The 20,122-nt window shown below is 45.9% G+C and overlaps 4 protein-coding genes across 4 annotated transcripts; 1 reads left to right on the top strand and 3 right to left on the bottom strand.

Moving 5' to 3' along the window:
• Nucleotides 1-518: 518 nt before the first annotated feature.
• Nucleotides 519-929, bottom strand: LOC101878709 (histone H3). Its single transcript, XM_005140067.3, has one exon. The coding sequence runs from the start codon at nucleotides 927-929 to the stop codon at nucleotides 519-521; it is 411 nt and encodes a 136-aa protein (XP_005140124.3).
• Nucleotides 930-2,026: 1,097 nt separating this feature from the next.
• On the bottom strand, nucleotides 2,027-2,860 carry LOC101878375 (histone H2B 1/2/3/4/6). Its single transcript, XM_005140065.4, has one exon. It carries the CDS (start codon nucleotides 2,736-2,738, stop codon nucleotides 2,358-2,360), a length of 381 nt encoding a protein of 126 aa, XP_005140122.1. The 5' UTR covers nucleotides 2,739-2,860; the 3' UTR covers nucleotides 2,027-2,357.
• Nucleotides 2,861-3,024: 164 nt separating this feature from the next.
• On the top strand, nucleotides 3,025-3,572 carry H2AJ (H2A.J histone). The gene has a single exon (XM_005150504.3). It carries the CDS (start codon nucleotides 3,063-3,065, stop codon nucleotides 3,450-3,452), a length of 390 nt encoding a protein of 129 aa, XP_005150561.2. The 5' UTR covers nucleotides 3,025-3,062; the 3' UTR covers nucleotides 3,453-3,572.
• A 6-nt stretch (nucleotides 3,573-3,578) lies between these two features.
• On the bottom strand, nucleotides 3,579-4,673 carry LOC101874874 (histone H1.10-like). The gene has a single exon (XM_005150284.3). It carries the CDS (start codon nucleotides 4,667-4,669, stop codon nucleotides 4,007-4,009), a length of 663 nt encoding a protein of 220 aa, XP_005150341.2. The 5' UTR covers nucleotides 4,670-4,673; the 3' UTR covers nucleotides 3,579-4,006.
• Between the last annotated feature and the right edge of the window lie 15,449 nt (nucleotides 4,674-20,122).

Below are 20,122 nucleotides of genomic sequence, written 5' to 3' on the forward strand. Positions count from 1 at the left end.
AGAGGGAAGAAACAGAGAACTGACGCGGAGAAGAAAGACGCTGTCGTGTGAAAGAGCCTTTACCAGCAGTCCCCGTGCCGGAAAGCTGGGAGGACGGGGCAGTGGGGAAATGGGATTCGGAAGAAGTAGAGTCCAAGGCCTGGGCGGCAGGACTCTCCTATATCGGTCGCTTTTACAGAGGTCCCTGTCGCCCCACGGCCTCTCGGACCGCAGTTCGAAGTTTTACCGCCACGGCTGCACGAGCTGTAGCACTCTGGAGTTGACAGGAATACGTTTTTTGCCGTGTAACGATACAGCTATGTAAGGTGCAGCACTATTCGTTTAGGGCTGAAACCCCAATCTACTCCGCATCCTTTAACTCGTTTGTGACTTTTACTATCGTGCATTTACATTTCCAAAAATAAAATTTATGAAACCAGCTCTTTTAACTGGGCATGGAGTGGCTCTTAAAAGAGCCTTTGGGTCTGTTTGGCTGCCTCGGTGTTTCTGCTAGAGGCCGGGAGTCTTTGGCAGGTGCCTCAGGCACGCTCACCACGGATACGCCGGGCCAGCTGGATATCCTTGGGCATGATGGTGACACGCTTAGCATGGATGGCACACAGGTTGGTGTCCTCGAAGAGCCCCACCAGGTAGGCCTCGCTCGCCTCCTGCAGCGCCATCACAGCAGAGCTCTGGAAGCGCAGGTCGGTCTTGAAGTCCTGCGCTATCTCGCGCACCAGGCGCTGGAAGGGCAGCTTGCGGATCAGCAGCTCCGTCGACTTCTGGTAGCGCCGGATCTCGCGCAGCGCCACCGTGCCGGGACGGTACCGATGCGGCTTCTTCACGCCGCCCGTGGCCGGCGCGCTCTTGCGGGCCGCCTTGGTGGCCAGCTGCTTGCGGGGAGCCTTCCCGCCCGTGGACTTACGCGCCGTCTGCTTCGTGCGTGCCATAGCTCTCTTTTTCAACAAAGAACAAAGAGTGGCAAAGGCTTCCAAGCGCCGGTATTTATAGCCGACTCTCCCTGCCGATTGGCCGTCTGACCCGAGGCCGGCTGCCATTGGCCGACTTGACGGCTCGAAAATCTCGCGCCGCCTTGGAGGTAAAACCTCTCCTTTTACTCTCCCAGCACCTCCCCCTCTATCTCCACAGCGGTTTCCCCGGCCTGCCGATCCCCCCTCCCTCCACGGCTCAGGCCCTTGCTCTTTTTCGGCCCTCCAGAGCACTTTAGCGCTGTTCAGCGTCCCCACGAACTGCGGTCTGAGAGGCCGTGGGGCGACAGGGACCTCTGTAAAAGCGACCGATATAGGAGAGTCCTGCCGCCCAGGCCTTGGACTCTACTTCTTCCGAATCCCATTTCCCCACTGCCCCGTCCTCCCAGCTTTCCGGCACGGGGACTGCTGGTAAAGGCTCTTTCACACGACAGCGTCTTTCTTCTCCGCGTCAGTTCTCTGTTTCTTCCCTCTCGGCAACAGGGCTCGGTACAGGGCCGCGGTAGTACGCGCTCAAGGCGAACGTTCCCCGGCTACTGCCGCGACCTGTTGTAAATCCCGTCTCTGGTCGGAGGAGCGCGCCTCAGTGAGCGAACACGGGCGCCGAAAAGCTAGCGCTATCGCGACCAATCCACGTCCTCCTGCAGGCGCTTAGGGCCGGGCCGCGAGCGCCCGCTGGGGAGATGCGTGCAGTTCTCAGTCAGGTCGGACCCGGCCCGGTAGCTGCACGGCTCTGGGTACCGCCGCCTGCCCCCTGCCTACCTCGGCCTGCTCGGTGGCGGGATATACGGGGCGGAGAAGAACGGGGAAGTGGAGAAAGACGTTGACCAGAGCCTGGGCAGAGCACGAGGATAAGCAGGGAAACCGTCCTCGGGATCGCAGGCGGGACTGCACGGATCGAGAACACCTTGGTCTGTTTCCTTTTGTCACCCACGAGACCGCAAACGGGTCCGGACTAGAGCTTTATGCTAAGAAAATTACGCGTTCACCCTGACAAGTTTGTGCTTTGGAAGCCCCCGTCTCACAAGCTTCCCGCTACAATGTCTCACACGAGGAAAGAGCAGAGGAACACACCTTTATTTCAGGTTTTTAAAGGAAATGTTACAATATTTTCCCCTTAACACGCAACCCCCAAGCCACATGCACAAATGAAGAGGGCCCCGGGGTGTAGATCCCTAACAAGTTCTGCCTTCCACCGACGCAGGCATAGAACACACTGTGGATGCATTAAATATACCCCAATCCCCTACAGCCACGTTGTTTCCACACCATTACTCGTCTCTTACCAGCAAGCAGCTTGGACCAGCACAAAATCAGTCAGCTCATTTATTGAAAATGTAGGTGGCTCTTAAAAGAGCCTTTGGGTTAAAATAGGCGGACTGAGGCACTCTACTTGGAGCTGGTGTACTTGGTAACGGCCTTGGTACCCTCGGAAACGGCATGCTTGGCGAGCTCACCCGGCAGCAGGAGGCGCACAGCCGTCTGGATCTCCCGAGAAGTGATGGTGGAGCGCTTGTTGTAGTGCGCCAAGCGCGAGGCCTCACCAGCAATGCGCTCGAAGATGTCGTTCACGAAGGAGTTCATGATGCCCATGGCCTTAGAGGAAATGCCCGTGTCGGGATGCACCTGCTTCAGCACCTTGTACACGTAGATAGAGTAGCTTTCCTTACGGCTCTTCTTACGCTTCTTATCGCCTTTCTTCTGAGTCTTAGTCACCGCCTTTTTAGAGCCTTTCTTGGGCGCAGGGGCTGACTTCGCCGGCTCAGGCATTTTCCTCAAACCTAGACAACAGCTCTCGCAGAGAACGCAAAACAAGCATCAGCGCCCGCCCTTTATAGGGACCGTATGCAAATTAGGGTTTCCTCAAGACTTCGTTTCTATTGGCTGAGAGCAGGTATTCGCAAGCCTCACTCTTAGTACTTCACGGCTATTGGTTAGAGTTGGATCCGCGTTGCTATTGGCTGTTTTTGCAGTGTTACCTTCTCAGCCTATCGAAATTGCCTCCTCTGGCCGAGAAGGGATATAAGGGCGCGGTGCGGAGCTGATTTCATTTCTTAAGCGCTTTTTCGTTTTCGAGTCGGAGGTGTTGCCAAGATGTCCGGGCGAGGGAAGCAGGGCGGGAAGGCGCGTGCCAAGGCTAAGTCGCGCTCGTCGCGGGCCGGACTGCAGTTCCCCGTGGGCCGCGTCCATCGCCTGCTGCGCAAGGGCAACTACGCGGAGCGGGTGGGCGCCGGCGCCCCAGTGTACCTGGCAGCCGTGCTGGAGTACCTGACGGCCGAGATCCTGGAGCTGGCGGGGAACGCGGCCCGCGACAACAAGAAGACGCGCATCATCCCGCGGCACCTGCAACTCGCCATCCGCAACGACGAGGAGCTCAACAAGCTGCTGGGCAAGGTGACGATCGCGCAGGGTGGTGTGCTGCCCAACATCCAGGCCGTGCTGCTGCCCAAGAAGACCGACAGTCATAAGGCTAAAGCCAAGTGATTACCCAAGAACACCCGGGAGGATTTTGCCTTTTTTCCCCCCCAGAGAAACCCAAAGGCTCTTTTAAGAGCCACCAACTTATCAGAAAAGGGCGTGAACTTCGTTAAATAAAAGTAGTAAGCCCAAGTACAGGACTTTTTTCAAGCCTTTGGCTGAAGCTGAGTTAACGCTTCCGTGGTGAGGACGGAACCTCGAGGCACCGTAGAACCTTACAGCATTACTACGCCACGTTCCCACCCCAATTCTAGATCAGAAGCTGGGGTGGGGTTCCGGGTGCCAGTCAGCTGTCCCGTTTCAGCCAATCCCCGCACCGTGCGGGCTTTCCGAAGCCACCAGCGCGCATATTCCCTTCCCAGGTAAACGGAAGGGATAAGGCAGCCCGGTAATCATGTCTCTGCTCCGTTCCCTCACCTCCGGAGTGGAACCACCAACAGTCCAACAGCCCTCCTCCGACATAAAACTACCTCATTTCAGCCCTTTTTGAGAAAAGGTGGGTGGCTCTTAAAAGAGCCGTTGGATTTAAGTAGGGGGAAAGACTTTTCTTCCACAGGGGCTTACTTCTTTTTGAGCGCTGCCCTTTTCGACTTAGCTGCTTTAGGCTTAGTCGGCTTGGGCTTGGCTGCTTTGGGCTTCAGTGTTCTTGCCTTGGCTGGAGTCTTAGCTGCTGTCACCACCTTCTTGGGCTTGGAAACTTTAGTCGCCTTTTTGGGGCTCTTGGCTGCCTTCTTGGCCGCCGGCTTCCTCACTTTCTTGGGGCTCTTCTTCGCTGTCACAGCTTTCTTGGGCTTCCTAGTGGCGCTAGCAGATTTCTTGGCTGCCGGTTTCTTGGGTCTGGCCACAGCTGCCCTCTTTTTGGGGGCTTTTTCTTTCACTTCTCCCGGCTTCTTGCTGAGACGGAAAGAACCAGATGCACCAATGCCCTTGGTCTGCACCAGGGTACCTTTGCTAACGAGGCTCTTGAGCCCCAGCTTGATGCGGCTGTTGTTCTTCTCCACATCGTAGCCACCGCCAGCCAACGCCTTCTTGAGCGCGGCGAGGGAGAGCCCCTTGCGCTCCTTGGAGGCGGACACAGCCTTGGTGATCAGCTCGGTGACGCTGGGGCCCGCGGCTTTCCGGGCTCTGGAGCCTCCCACCCCCTTTTTCGGTTTCTTGGCCGTAGCTTTGGCGGCGGGAACCGGGGCAGCAGCAGGCGCGGCAACAGGAACTGCCTCCGACATGTTCGCTGCAATACAATCAGCGGCGGCACTGGCGGCGGAGCCCCTATTTATAGCAGCGCTGCGCGCACTGATTGGTGCCTCTTGTTCGCCCCGCCCCGCCAACTCCCTGTGCTCAGTGCTCAGGGTTGTGTTTCTTCGGGCAAGATAAAATGTGTTTTTTTTTACTTTATCTGTCATGTACTCGCCCCGTTTGCGCACGCGGGGGCGGTGGAAGGCTTTGGTTTTGACTATCGATGTTTAGTCTCGAAAAGAGCAGAGTTTGGGTAGAGAGGAAGCGATAAATCCCGAGTCCTGGAACCGAGCTGACGTCCAGAGAGGGAAAGTTTTGTTTTTCTTCGTAAATTAAAAAAACCCTTTAAAGTTAACGTGAGGCAAAACGTTCAGTGTTAATCTTTAGGGGGTCTTTTCCGAGTCAGTGAAGAAAGCGAGCAGTTAGAATTCCATTCTTTAATATAAAATGCTTTCAAAGAGAGCGAGGTAGCACAAACTGCCCCGAGCCGTGACTCCGCTTCTCTCACCGTAGTTAGTACCTCTGGCTGCTGCGAAACACTCGATTAGGGATGTTTCCTCCCCCGGTACTTCCAAAGCTAAAGTTTCCAGAGGCTATGGGTGAAATAACAGCATATACTTCATCTACCTCTGAATGGGCTACTTTCTCTGCAACCCTTTGCTGTCCTTCACATAGCAAAAGGCTCTTTGATGTTAATGGGATATATTGGGACATGAAGAAGAAAGATGAAAGGTTTGTGCCGAATCACTGACCTTCCTGTAAGTCTGTAACATACAGAAACAGACCACACTCTAAATAAGGCACATAATGCTATTTGTGTAAAATCTGTTAGTATGATACAGTAAGATGGAAAAAAAAAAAATGGCAGAGACTGAATCTTCAAGGGATGTGAAAGTACCATTTTCCTATTTTGATGCCAAGCCAGGAAGAAAAATTGCAGGTTTTGCTCACTGCTCTTTTGCCAGGTTACAGGTCAACTCACAGCAGTTTCTGTACATAAAATCTTTGGCTGCAGCAGGAAGTGATGCAAAGCTGTTTATCTTCAATGTGACGACTATCAGCATTCACACCTTGTCAGCTAAAACTGTATATATTTTTGTGTGTCTGGCAGGAGTTCCTAATTCATTTACCTTGAAGTTTAATGGCCATAAGCCTGTTTAGCACCATCATATTGCTACTGCATTTTTACTTGATATCTACAAACTGCACTTTCAGAGTTTACATATAATGTTGACAAGATGATCAGCTCTGCTATTTCAGTGAAGTGAAAGATCTGTGACTGGAAAATATAATCTCATTCCTCTCTCTCATTCCACTAAAGGGGAGGCAAATGAACCTCTTGAAGATTTTGAGTGACCCTTTATCTTCAATTAATTCACAAAGTCTCACTCCAAAACTTCATATGGGTAGTTTGATACTTTGTCACATATTTATGGTAAAAGGACTTCAGAAAAACAAACATATATTTTTTTCTCACTTGTGATTTCTTTCTAACTCTTCTTCATTGCTGAGGTCTCCTAGCTGAGGAGTTATCCTTGAGACAGTGAGGGTAAATAAGGTATCAAATTCAGCAAATCTGAATCTGGGCTTTTAAAGCTTTGCTGGAAGCAATATGGCTTATATAGCAGTGCTAACTGGGAATTTTATAAAGGCAAGAGAACTTCACTGTAACACATTTACTTCAAGCAGTAATAGGGGGCATAAAGAACTGAGTATTGAAATTATTTTCTCCTAAAATTTCCTCAAAATAGGTGGATGACTGTATGTCTGCTCTGTCTCATCCAGGTCAGGTAAAAGTTCTGATGTCCTTCAAAAACTAAACCTGTGGCCCTGTCTGCAAACTGAATATTTTTATACTCACCAACTCTTTTCATATTACTAATGCCAATACTGAAGCCTTTCTAACTCACAATAAAACAATTTCCCCCAGTCTCTGCAATTCTTATTTTGCAAGAGTAATCATGCAGCACAATAGCACATTTTCCTCCAATTCATAACTGGATATTCTCAAGACTATTTTGCTTACACACACATAGTCAGATGGAATAAGATCTATGATTAAACCCTGTATAGCAGTGACAGCCATAACACTAACAATCTCCAGAGGAAAAGCCTCTCAGTATGTGCCAGAGCAACACTGCGGCACATTGTAGTAGTCCTTGTCTTGCTCAGCTTTTGAGGCTACCAATCTCCATCAAATGTTAAATGGCCATTTTGTAATTCAAACATGGGTTTTGTAATTATTTTAAGTTCTACTTAATGATTTTCCACTTCCATGTTTACTTCATTATTCCCTTCCCTTGTTGTTAAGAAGACAATATACTCTCATTACCATCTCATAAACAGTGACATCATGTATGTGAGGGGGAGGATGCAGAAATACCAGAGAAAAGTCAATGTACACAAGGAAAGCTGAATACAGTGTTACCTCAGTAGTTAATACACAAGGACCATGGTTCACCCTCCTCCCCCAAATATTGCTATTTCTTGTGTGATTAGCAGCACAAAAAGCCTGAAGTTATGCATCAGAGGTCCTTGCTCTAGTTATGATCAAGCTCACTTAGGATACATGGAAGTAGTACACATTTCCCTGCAATGCAGACACAAAAAAGGAGTGGACAGGGAGGACACTTGCTGGGAAAGATTCTCCCTCCCTCATACATTTGCCATCAAAATTAGAGCAAGCTTTGCTGCCTCACCTTAGAAGAGGTGACCATCAAGAACAACAGGATCTCAGTGGTGTTCCATGTTGTTCATCTCTACGTGCTCGGTCAGTATGGACAGAAATATCTGGTAGAGTAGCAAAGAACATTTTTTGGCAGTGTTATCAATATGAGCCAGCTCAGACTTCAGGGCTAGATCAAAAGCCTCTTTAGAGCACTTCCAGGCAGCATGAAAAGTATAGACTATTATAACCACTTGTATCTGCCTACTAACTTGAAAAAATATACAGTATTTTAAACCAAACTTAATACATGCAAGACAAAAAGCAATTTTTGCAAGATCAGGTTAATTTTCAATTTATTGCATGCCCTTTTGTGGTACTTAACCTGGCACTAGGTGACAAAGTGTAGAAGCCACTGTAGATGACATTACAAGTCCCAGGAAAAGCACCTTACAGGGTTTCAGTATTCAGCTTTTGTAAACATACTGAGGATAATTCTTCCTGAACGGTTTGATCCATTTCCTCCCATTCCTTAGGACTTTTCCACATGAGTATCTAACTGCACTGCATTTACTCATGTCACATTGCCATGCCTTTCTCAAATACACAAAGCCCATCCCCATTTTGGAGGTGGGAGAACTGAGAGTCGCTTATTCACATTTCTTAAAGATTACTTAGATCCTCCAGGTTTTGGCTGATTTGGGTTTCCATCCTCCTGCTGAGGCCTAGCTATACATGTTAGCTCTCAATATTTCCTGTCAGCAGAAAACCAGTTCAGAGATGATGCATCTAATTTCACGGTAAAAAAAAAAAAAAAAAACAAACAAGAAAAAAAACCCCAAAACAACAAACCACAAAACATAAAACCTGTTCAATATGCAATGAAATTTCTCCTCATTTTAACTTTTAATTTGTCACAAACCTCAGCTCACCCCTGTACACACACAGGCCAGGCCAGACCAGGATATCAGTCTGCAGACGAGGACAGGATCAGGTCTGGTGAGGGACTCTGAGGTCAGACACAGCCCTGGACATCAGCCACTTTCCTAGTGCAGAGGGGCCATGGGCAGGCAGGGCTGTGGGGAGCTGAAGACCAGCCCTGTTGCTGCATTGCTGGGGTAGGGACTGAAAAACCCATGGGGGCTGAAATGGGATCCTGGGACCTGGGTAGGGTGGGAGGAGTGACCAGGACATGCTAGGAAAGGACAGACCCAGGAGATGCTGGGAACTTTCTGCCCTGACATGACCCCTCCTTGGTATAACAGGGATTATAAAATGTTCTCAAAGCTCCTGCTTCAGCATCTGTCTAGATCCAGACAATAGTGACTTTGGCCAAGTTACATGCAAATGTTTGATTACAGACCTGTGCATTTCACTTGTTAAAAAAACTCTACTGCCACTTCTACAAATAATCATCGATACTGGATATAGTCACCAGCTTTAGGTTTGAGATAGCTGAAAACAACAGTTCCTGCACCTCAGTTTTGTGATTCCCAACTCTTTTGTCATCAAACATATCAAAATGTGAGAATGGCTTGGCTTGGAATAGGACCCACAGTGGTCAGCTGGGTATGAACCTAAACCACCCTTCTACCTTCACTTCATTGACCCTCACAGGGAAACATCTCAAGAGGTTTTGGACTAGCAGCAGTCAGATTCAGTTGCTAGACTATCCTTTTAATTAACACCATTTCCACCAGCTCTGGCACAGTCACAAAGCTTCAAAGGGGCCAGAAGAAAAAGCCCTTTGTTCCACCTTTTAGCTGCTATCTGGAGAAAATGCTGACCCACAGTTTTGATCTGGGTGACTATATGTCTCTCTACTAAGCACTGGTGGGAGTTCACATCCTTTCCCTTTGCACTCTGAACCATGCTACTCACATCACAGTGGTGCCTCAGCCAGTTTCGTTTCCTCTAAAGAAGTTGGTCTCAAAATTCTGGTGGCATACAGCCCTTGAGGCTCACCTGCTCCCCATAGGCGTCCACCCTGGGCAAGGAGAGTACAATTGCCTTTACTTGCTATCAGCAGCTAAGCATATTAGCTGTGCTCTAATTAATCTAGACATATATGAGCTGCCTTCTAGATGTAGTTAACCTGAGTGCTGTGACCTGTGGTCTGGGGAAAGACCTGCTTGCAGAAGAGTACTCACTAGATTTAGTCAGCTCTGCAGCTTCCATGGAAAGATCCCGCATTAGTAGCTTTGCTCCTCCTTTACTTTACAAAATTGATTCTTCTCACTTCCCTTCCTCCACCATCACTGATCTGACAGTGGCTCAGTGTCAGTGGACAAACATCCTTGAGGGAGAATAGATTGGCCCTTCCCCCTCTGTTGCAGGAGGGCAGGATCTGAATGATGATGTTCCCTGCACTTTTCCTAGAGGACGCTGCATTGCAGAGTCTGCAAAGGAAAGGAGCAGCTTGGCACAGATGTCCTTCAGCTGAAGGCTGCCTTGAAGTAAGTGCAAAAATAGCTGCTGGCAGCAGTGACCTGTGAAAACAGGGGAGCGGCCTGGAGCTGGGCAAGCAGACATCTTCAGAGAAGACCTGGAGGAAGAGGGATTCTTCTGATGAGTTGCTTTTCCACCTTCTTTGCAAATGTATGTAGGGTATGTTATGTAAACTGCTTCTTTTTGGGACCCTGAATACACATATCTCTTGTTCCTTTTCCATTAAAGTCCTGTGGCACGTTTTGAGCTGATGAACAGCTTCTAAGAGTTTTTTTAAACTTACCTGAAGCAATCTCTTTCTTTATTGCTGGCATGTATTACAACTATCCCATCCCTTCTGTATTCAGAAAAAAAAAAAAAAAAAAAAAACTAAATTTCATCCTTTGGGCCTTTCAAGGGAAAAATTTCTGTTGGCCTAATGATGCCTTTTCCAAGAATTATAGCTACAAGGATGTTGTGGTCTTGAATGCTGAATTAATATTACTCACATCAAGTTCTCTAGAATCAGAAGTATGAAATACACTTAAAAATGGGAAAGCCTCACCCTCCAGTCTTGAAGAAGCCCAGAACAAGGGATTTTAAAGTCATGGCCAGATCAGTATTACAAAAGCTGTGCTAGGTAACAGGGTAGCCCCAAGGAGAAAACACTGATCTGAAACTGAGGCCATCTACATTCACCATTTGGTTCTGCAGATGAGACAATGGGCAAGCCACCAGATTCCATGTTGTGTCTGCCTCCATGTTAGCACCTCCCAAGTTTGTTGAGATTGCTGCAGAAAAGCAAGAAGGTGTGAATTGTCTGCATTTTCATATTGGTAATCAGAGGTCCTGTATCCAAACTGGTATGATTTTTTGAGTATACATCAGGAAATGAGTCAGTCACCGTTGGGAAAAGAGACTGCTTTCTGCCAGGATCCTTTGTGACAGCCCACTGTGGAAAGTCCTGCCCTTAGTGTTTCAGGTACAATACTTGATCTGTACTAAAGCTGAAAGAAGGATGCTCATGTTCAGACACCTCTCTAAAAAGGCACAAAATAGAGCAACATATTTGCTTTCTGAAACCTGATCCATCTCCTTGACTTCACTGTGTTTAAGCAAGGGCTAATCCTCCCAGCTGTTTCTTTGAGCTTATTTTTTAACAAGCTCAAGATTTCCAAAGTGACAAAAAGCCCTAATGTTGAGACAATCACAGCACTGATTTGGTTCCCTGACATTCTCTTTCAATGCTGATGTCTTGTTCTCAGTAGCACTGTCATGGAAAATGTTGCTACTGGTTGGCTTTCCCCCACACCTCACTTAAAAAGCCCACTTACAACTGTCTGTATGTTCATTGTCTGAAGCACATTTCTCCTTTGATCCAGATGAAGTCCATCCCTTCTATGCAAGTGCTCTGTAGTACAGAAGTGTTCCCAGCTTCTGCTGAAACCTTATTCTCAGCCAGGTTATGAAACTACCATCTGTGTCCCTCCCTGGTCCTAAGCAGCATACTGGGAACTTTTCAGCAGCAAGAGAGTGTAAACACTCTGATTTCGCCTTCTTCCCCTGGAGCTTGCAATTGCAACCAAAGCTTTTCTCCTGCCTTTCTTTGTCACAGGTATTGAAGTAGACCATGACAATACAGTCCTCTCTGGCTTATCCTAGAAGCCAATCATATGTCCTGTGAAGTTTGTCATCTTCACGTCCCCAGAGTATTGGGAAACTCCAGTTCTTTCCCACCTGTGTCTCAAAACAGGGAGTTAGGCTGGAAAGCTGGATGCTGGATCTAATATGTGTGCACAAAGTGGGGACAGGGTGGGTGCTAAAAGGGCCCTGTTTGGGACTATAAGGACCATGCATTGTAGAAGAGAGTTCTTTTATATGGTGTGGAGCTTGTACGCACAATGCACCATGACCCTGTATGCACATAGAAATGGTGTACTTCACTCTGGCATCCTACTCCAGGGCTGTTCTCTGGAGCAGTTCCCCCCAAGAAATGTGGATGTGTCCTCTAATCAGGAATGGAATGGGGAAAGTGAAAATGAGAGTTCATATGGTGAGGTGATGGGCTACAAAATAATCAGTGAAAAGCTACCTTAAAAACTAAATTAAACATGTAGCTATGTGTAGCCTGTGAGTAAATAAAGAGGAAACTACCTTCCACACAAACATCTCTTCTACACAGTACTTGTGTGGACTGTGATGCTGATGTGAGCATGAGTCGTAAGAGTGGTCCTTGGTAATTTAATTCTGTCCTGGTGGAGTTTAGGGTTTCCCTTTCCCCAGAGCTCCAAATGTCAAGGAGCTCAAAGGAAATTCTGGTTTTAGGATGTTAGTTTGTTTTTTTTTTCAACAGAAACTTTCCTGAAAATAGGGGGCTTGGGGGAGTATTTCAGAGGGAAATTTCCTCATCTTATCCCACCAATTTCCAGCTGCCATCAGAAGAGCATCTTCTGTCAGTGAGAAACAACCTGTAAGGTAGAACCTGTTGTGGGCTGTCCCCAGTGACAACAGGGTTTATCTTGGCTCCATCCAACCTGAGGAGATAAAAACAGTTTCACTGCTCTCTATAACCCTTGTCCTAGGCCAAGCTCATCTTGTCTCAAAAGGCAGGTTTCTCTCTACTGTTTGTGTCTGCGGTGGGTTAGAAAAAAATCAAAGAATAGCTAAAGAAATATCTTTTTTATTATTGTTATTTTTGTTTGCTTACTTTGTTTGATTTTGGAGTAGTAATAAAGAGGCACTACCTGATCTTTCAGACAGTACCAGGAGGTTCACCACCCCTCCAAGCCTTTGTACCTCCTGGAATGATGACATTTTTAGATAGCATTTTTTAAAACTGCACATGTTTGCAAACCAAAGGGTCACTCAGCCATGCCCTACCCTTATGGTTTCTGCTGGTTATGCAGGGCGTATCTGCAGATGCAGGCAAATGCATTCTCTCCCAGGTTTCCTTTCCTCCCTCCCATGTCCTGATCATTTGTTCACAAGGGTTCAGGAAGTGGGATGAATCCAGCTGGGCCAAAAGCATCTGCTGACCATCCCTATAGTCTTGTGAAATTGCTTCAGGAACACCAGGCAGCAGAGCACTCAGGCACAGCACACAGCTGAACTAAGAGCATGAGAGAAATGCCAAGCTCATATCCTGGCTCTGAGCTGGCTAACTTCCCTTATTCTGGAAGCATAAGCTCTCATTCCTCACAGGAGTGGTGACTTGCTCTTGCCAGATCTCCCAGCAGGTTTGGTACTGTACTTGAAAGATGCTCTTATCTCCTTCTCAAGACTACCACCTCCTCTTAATAGATTTCCCTTCAAAAAGGTTTGTATTACTGACAGATATTCTTTCCAATCAGGTCTGGGTAATAAGTAATTTCTGAGGTCCTCACACCAGGTTATACCTTCATGTAAATGCTAAAAAAAAAAAAAAAAAGTACAAAAAAATCTATATATGCCTTAGGCCATTTCCCTTTCTCTCTCTTTCTAAACACACTGGCAAAATAGTACAGAATGTTTCTGGTTATTTTTCCTAGCCTTGGTGGGTTACCAAGAGGAATCACCTTGCAGCTATCATATTTTGAGAATGGAAGAACTGAATCGAAAATAAAGTCCTGGGTTTACAAAAATAATGATGATTTCAGTTGTTGCATTTGTGGTTGGTTTGTTTGGGGTGGGTTAATTTGTGGGTTGTGTTGTTTTTTTGTTTTTTTTTGGGGGGGGGGGCAGGGGGGTTGTTTGGTTGGTTAGTTGGTTTTGTTGTTGGGTTTGGATTTTTTCAGCTCAGATTCAGCTATTTAAAACTGAATCTTAGTCTGCCTGGACCTAGAAGAAACCGTTAGGACTGTGATGCAGTGATATTATCCATCACGTGCCTTCTTTGCCTTCCAAAGTGCAGCTCTACAAAACCTGTGTTCTTCTGTACATTTCCTCTGCTAATCCTGAAATGTGACTGACAACTTGTCACAAGCACTGGGGGGGGGGGACACGACCACATGCCAGGTACTGTACAGTGCAAGATCACCAAACCTATAGGCTTCTCTTTTTCTGATCTTGCAGGGCTAGCATATGTGTCACTCTATAAAAGAAGTGCCTGAAAACAGACAAAAGAATATACTTTTTTATAGCATGAGTAACTGGGAAATTTTGGACTTTACTGTTCCAGGAAGCAATGGAAGCAGCTGGTGTCAGCAGGATCAAAACGTATCAGATAAATCCACGAGCAAGAGGGGCCTGGTTTTGAAGGGGGCAAGCAGGGATGTACCATTGCAACCTGCACTCTTCCACAATAGCATCTTCTGCTAGCACTGCAGGACACCAAGTAATGGATTACAGGGACCATCTCTGGCCCAGAGCAGTCTCGATGGGACAGGAAATTCAGAATTGGAGCATAAACCTAACAACCCTGGGCAACATTGAATGTGGCAGGAGGAAAATAAAGAATTGCTATCTATAGTAAGTTGCATGTTACAGAGCAGATGACTAAAAGGGATGGACTGAACCAGCCTTCGGGGGTGGCTGTTTCTGCTCGGGGCTCTAGAGGGAGCTTCAGAAAGTGAAGAAACTGACTCCATGTGAACTCTTCAGCAGAGGGCTGAAATGAGGCGAGACGCATCCTTGTCTGAAGTTCAAAGCAACAGTTTTTAACTTCTCCTGGACTTCTTCAGCTATTTGTGTGCCTGAAATGTTTCTACATGAAACATGCCAGATGGAAGGGTTACTCAAATGTAATTAGTTTAATCATTTTGTTTTTATCACAGTGCATTTCTTATAGGGAGTGTTTTCTGCTGAACCTTAAACCTTCTAGTAAAAGCTTAGCAATATGAAATGAATAATAATTTAAAAACCCAAACAAACCAAAACCCCCAAAAAATAGGTCTCGCAAATGTTTAAAAAAAAAAAAAACTGAGAGAACACATGAAGAAATTAGAGGAGTCCAGGATGTGGTCGTCGATCACAGTCCAAACCTCTCAAAGTTTGGTTCATCTTCTTCAAATGTAGTACCAGTTTATATAAGGACTGAGGATAAACTCTCTTCTTTGATGATGAAGGAATCCAACAGTGATGTGTGACTGTAATTATCCCCTTTATGAAATATGACGGGTTTGAGCTGAATATTCCCAAGACAAAGTCAGCATCATTGGTAAAACTGGAATGGAATCAACATTCAGACATGCAATAAAGACTCAATCTATCCAAATATGTCCAATACCTAAACTTGATTACAGGTTCTCTTATCTAAGTTAATTTTTAATTAAATGCCTGTGTATTGTATTAGTATTCATATACTAAATATCTCTCTTGGCTAGCTGCAAATGATATTAAATAGAACAGTTGGTTAATCTGAAGAAGGGAAGGAAGAACTAAGATTAAATAAAATAACAAATTCTAAAACCATACTCTTTTTCTTTCATATATAAAAATAAATACTAGAGTTCATAAAATAGTAAAAAAAAAAAAGTTAAGTTTTCTTTATAGAATTTATGTCAGACAATATCAATGCACTGAGACCTCATATCATCACACGATTTTTTTTGTTTTATTCTTTTAAATTCTTGGTTCAATGTGATGCTTTTGTAGCATATTTGAAATCACATTGCCCAGCCACTGCCCTGATAGCTGGTAAGGAAGTGCACAGGTATGTGGGGTGAGCCCAGTCACCACAGTTTTCTGGCCTTGGCCAGTGACAAGTACAGAGATGGAATCAGGAACTCTTCATTATGTAAATACAGGATGACATTAAATCCCATTTTCCTGACAAAAGTACATTTTCCTAGCCCTTCTCTCCAATGTGACTGATTAGTGAATTGTTGCTTGGTGCTCTCAAGCCTCTGAGTTTAGAGTTTTTCTAGGTACCCTCAAAGCCATATCAGAGCAATTGAAAACAGGAATTGAGGAGCAAGAGATGTGAGAGTGTCTCTCTTAGTGATCATTAACCAAAAATTCAACCTGTTCCCTGCTAGGGGACAAATAGGGAGGCCAAGTAAAAGCTCTCTCCTGTGCTGCCTGATGGAAACCCAGACATTCTAATTTCCTAGCTAAAGAATGTTACATCTCTCTAGTAATCTGTTATTGAAGGTTTCCAAGATTAGCTTTAGGGATTTACACCTGAGTCTTTTCAGCCCGTCAGTTGGGTTTTTTTTTTTTTTTTTGGTAAAGGCATATTATTGGTGCCATGCTTCCCAGCTAAGCTGCTTTTCCTTCCCATTCAGACTGCAGTCTTGGGGACACTGCCCAGATTCACTAGTATGCAGAACAGAAAGGCCACCAAAAGCTCCTGCACCAGCAGCTCTTCTTCCTGCACTGGATGACATGGACATCATCCTGGCAGACCATAGAGCAGTATATAAAACTAAAGATTGGCTAAACACTGCAAGACTCACACTGGCAAAGGGCAATAAGAAACCATGGACATCTGTGCCTTGTGTTTTGGTTGCAAGACACAGGGACTGTTCTAGCCTAGCTCCCTACAGAAATCAGGGTTACAGAGCAGGACTGTTGGCAGGTTTGTCAACCAGTAGCTTTTTTAGCTTCCCAGACAATCTCAGCCAGAATTTGATAAAGCAGTCTAGGTTTCAAAGACACTGACTTCTTGCTAGTTTCATGAAAATAGGTAGTTTTGTAGGTGAGAAGAATACAGACTGTTGTTTTCTTTGAGAGAAATATTGCAAGGTGAGCTCAGTCATCAAGAAGTCCACCGAAAAAAAAAAAAGCCACAAGAAAACAGGCTATCTAATTTCTACTTTTCACCAAGCTATTATGTTTTCTTTGCAGTTCTGGAAATACGGCAATGACTCTGTTCTCCACAGTGCTTGACAGTATAGGGAGCAAACTTGCTTGTGGCACTGCTGCCGTTGTTGAGATACTGAACAGACAAAAATCCTCCAGCAGCACTGGTATTGGCAGAACCTGCATATGGCCACACTTGGTCATGTCATCTGTTCCATAGGCAAGGCTGGAGGCATTCTGGCTAAGTGGAGAGCTGGGATTTTGTGTGTCAGAAAGAGTGCCTTATGGCATACAGCCTGCACTGAAACACATAAATTAAAGGTGACAAATGGCAGTGTAAGCTGGTCTGTTTAAGTCCATTGCAGAAATTCAATCTCCATGTCCAAATAAATATTTGATCTCTGTAGACACTGCCGGCAGGGTTTTGACAAGGCAATTTAGGATGGTAGTTTTGTTACATGAATGCTTGCTTACAAAGCAGGAACAGGCACAGTCAATGTACTTGGCTTATATCCTACCAAATTGGAACTAACAAGGGGTGTTTCTGTCCCACAGGCTGTTCAGTTTCTTACACCTTGCCCTACTCTTTGTAGCTTTCTCCAAACCTAGCTAAAACCACACACACACCTGTGAAGAGATAAAACTTGTCATTTATTCAAGTGACCCCAGAATCCAGCAGTTAAGGTTGAAAGCAAGAGTGATGGAAATTCCATCAGAAAGATGATATTTGAATGGAAATATGCACTAATTTATTTGGTCAAAGTGTATCTTTAACACTCAGCTCCAAATGTTGCACATTTATGTTCAAATGTTACATTGTACTGGCTCCAAACAGCTTCACAATAAACCTTTCTGCTATATATCCTTTCTGCTGGAGAGAACAACAGCAGAAAAACCAGTCCTTTCTGCCAAAATTCACTGGAAGGAAGAGGGCTGACACAAAACATCCTTCCTTCCCCTTGCTGGTCATCTGCTCCCATAAAATGCCTTCAGGGCAGATTTTGCAAGGTCTGGCTTCTGACAATTTCAAGAAGGTCTGGCTAGATGGGAAAGGGTGGAGCAGAGGGACCATTTTTCGTCAAGGTAGTTACGAAACACCTGCTGTGCCCCTTCCACCCCCAAGCACAAGCACTGTACAGGCCAAGAATGAAGAGGCTGCAGCAACAGAAAGGCTGGGTGAAAACCTACAGCAGGCAGGATGGTAAGGCCTCTGCTAGGTTGCAGGATTACCCAGTGAAGGTCAGACCTACCTCACAGGTCTTGAGATCCCCAGTAGCTAAGATTCACTACGAGCAGTCTCCTGGGTCCTGCTTGGTGACTTGGCAGATGTGTTCACACCTGGGCAGGTGCACTAGTGGCACTGAAAGCCCTTCAGTCCCTGGTAGGCACTCAGAAAAGAGGCTCCTCTCCCATGCTGCTCACATTCCTACTTGTTCACTTTTGGTGGAGAGGGTCTCTGTAATTATTGCTGGGAGAGAAGACCAGCACTCTCAGCAAAGAGGTGCTTGTGAGAGTGTTAGTAGGGACAAAACAGATAACACAGTACTGCTGTAAAGTAACTCGCTAGGAAATATTGTTTCTTCTTCTAAACACATTTCATTCTTAAAGTCAAGTTGACATCTGTTGCTCCTTAGGGAGAATTCTTACTTTCTGGGTATGCACCCCCTTATTGGGGTGGATTATGGAGAAGCATTCTCTTTAGATGGTGAAGGAGCCCAGGGGTGATTCGCATGAGAAACTATCCTAGGCTGAGACCAGCATCTCATCTTACATGAAGTGCAGGTGTTTCAGTGTGAAGGAAACTCTGTGAGGGAATACTATTTTAAAAAGTGGATTGTCCCTTCTGCACTAAAATCATCTCCTCACCCACGCATTGAGCATCACAGGGGTTTCTGACAACATTTTACAGCTGAGTGTGTTGAAAGAAGAGCACTGGGAAAGGAAGAAGAGCAACAAAAACTGTGTCATCTTCTCAGGCTCATTCTAGACCTTTTTTTGTCTGTTTCTTTCTTCTTATTATTTTTTTTTCCATTTTTACCAAAACTTATTGTCCTAACAAGGACATCTCAGCTGGCACAAGTCCTAATGCAGATGCAGTTGCATAAAGAAGAAGCCTATTATATTTGGGAATGTACAGAAGACTTCTTGTGTCTATCATCTGTAAACTTCTGCCAAGGCACACGGGCTCCAGTTCAAGCATGTTTGCTAAAACAAAGGGAAGAGCTAAAGCACAGTTTCCTTCAATGTCAAAACTCACCTTCCTGTTAACGTGCAATGTGTACGAAGTGTGACAGACCAGATAACTTATTTAAGCATCTTCAAAAGAATGTTTTCTTTTTTTCAGGTCTGTGACAGGTTGAAGTAGCTCTTCAACATTATTTATATGTTCATTCATGTCCCACCTCATGCAGGTCCACCCTGACAAAACACTTCACATACTGTTCCAGTCATTTTAAGATGATCTAAAACCAAACTCCCATTCAAATGAATAATTGCAGCCTTCTCTCCCTGACTGCTACCTCTTGATCTTTGAGCTTTCCTAAGGTCAGCCCCAGCAATTGTGTGGCTACATATCACACACATTCAACAGTGAAGCCTTACCACTCAGTGACAGCCAGGTAGCTTTAGCTAGGCCAGGGGGACACGAGTGGCACAATCAGAGATTCCATGTCACCAAACAGCCCTGAAGAGTAAAAGCCCACCAAGCAAGAAAGTAGATGCCACATCTTCAACACAACTGCTGAAAACAGATGTCCCTGCCACCACAGGCCCTGTGTCAATAAGGACACATGCCACTTTGGCCTAAGTTGGGCTCTACTGTTTAGTGCCACCAAAAAAATTCCTTTTTTCCTGAACTCATCCAAAGAGCCTGTCCTTGATTAAAGCTGGTTCTGTCTCAGTGTGAAAGGCAGTGTCAGGAATGTCACTTAGGCTGTTCCTCCCTAGCACCTTCATCACTTCCTCCTTCTGGCTGCATCTGTATGGGGACACAACTTCTAGGCAAAAGCAGGCAGCAAAAGAGGGGATCCCAATGACCTTTTCATTGTGATCATTGCTGGGCAGGCACCTCAGGCAAACAACTTATGTTTTTTCCAAATGTCTTTTTTTCTCAACCATTATGGTGTCCATGGCTAAGAAACAGAGCAAACCCATAGGGAAATCCCTCCTTTTGCAGGATACTGCATAGTTTTAAGTACTCAGGAGAAGGGACAGGAATTCAGAGCAATTGTCTTGCTGTGGAGCTGCTTCCCTTTTATGGAGTGGAGCACAGCTCCAGCTTTCACATGGTGCTGCTGTACTCCAGCCAGTCACACACACAATTGTCCCAGAGAGCTGGGATTTTGAAAGTACACTGGCCTTGAATGAAATAAGCTGGCTGGCTGATGGTCCACTGGGTCTAGACGTGTGGCAGGGGAGTGGGGGGGAACTTCAGTCATCATGCAATTGGCAGCTCCAGCACTGAGGAAAGTCAGTTGCTATTTCAGGGAAAGGAAAGGCAACTGTTCCCTGGGGTGAATGACTGCACTAGTTCAGCACCAGGAATAGGCTGAGATTTTTGACATTTTTTCCCTCTATACTTCAGGAAAAGTGAACACACAATGTTCATTTGCAGGGATCGTTTCCTGAATGT

The sequence above is a fragment of the Melopsittacus undulatus genome, chromosome 5 (genome assembly GCF_012275295.1).
Source record: "Melopsittacus undulatus isolate bMelUnd1 chromosome 5, bMelUnd1.mat.Z, whole genome shotgun sequence".
NCBI lineage: Eukaryota > Metazoa > Chordata > Aves > Psittaciformes > Psittaculidae > Melopsittacus > Melopsittacus undulatus.

Coding starts and splice junctions, on each gene's coding strand:
- H2AJ (XM_005150504.3), top strand. CDS start 3,063: ATGTCCGGGCGAGGGAAGCAGGGCGGGAAGGCGCGTGCCAAGGCTAAG.
- LOC101878709 (XM_005140067.3), bottom strand. CDS start 929: ATGGCACGCACGAAGCAGACGGCGCGTAAGTCCACGGGCGGGAAGGCT.
- LOC101878375 (XM_005140065.4), bottom strand. CDS start 2,738: ATGCCTGAGCCGGCGAAGTCAGCCCCTGCGCCCAAGAAAGGCTCTAAA.
- LOC101874874 (XM_005150284.3), bottom strand. CDS start 4,669: ATGTCGGAGGCAGTTCCTGTTGCCGCGCCTGCTGCTGCCCCGGTTCCC.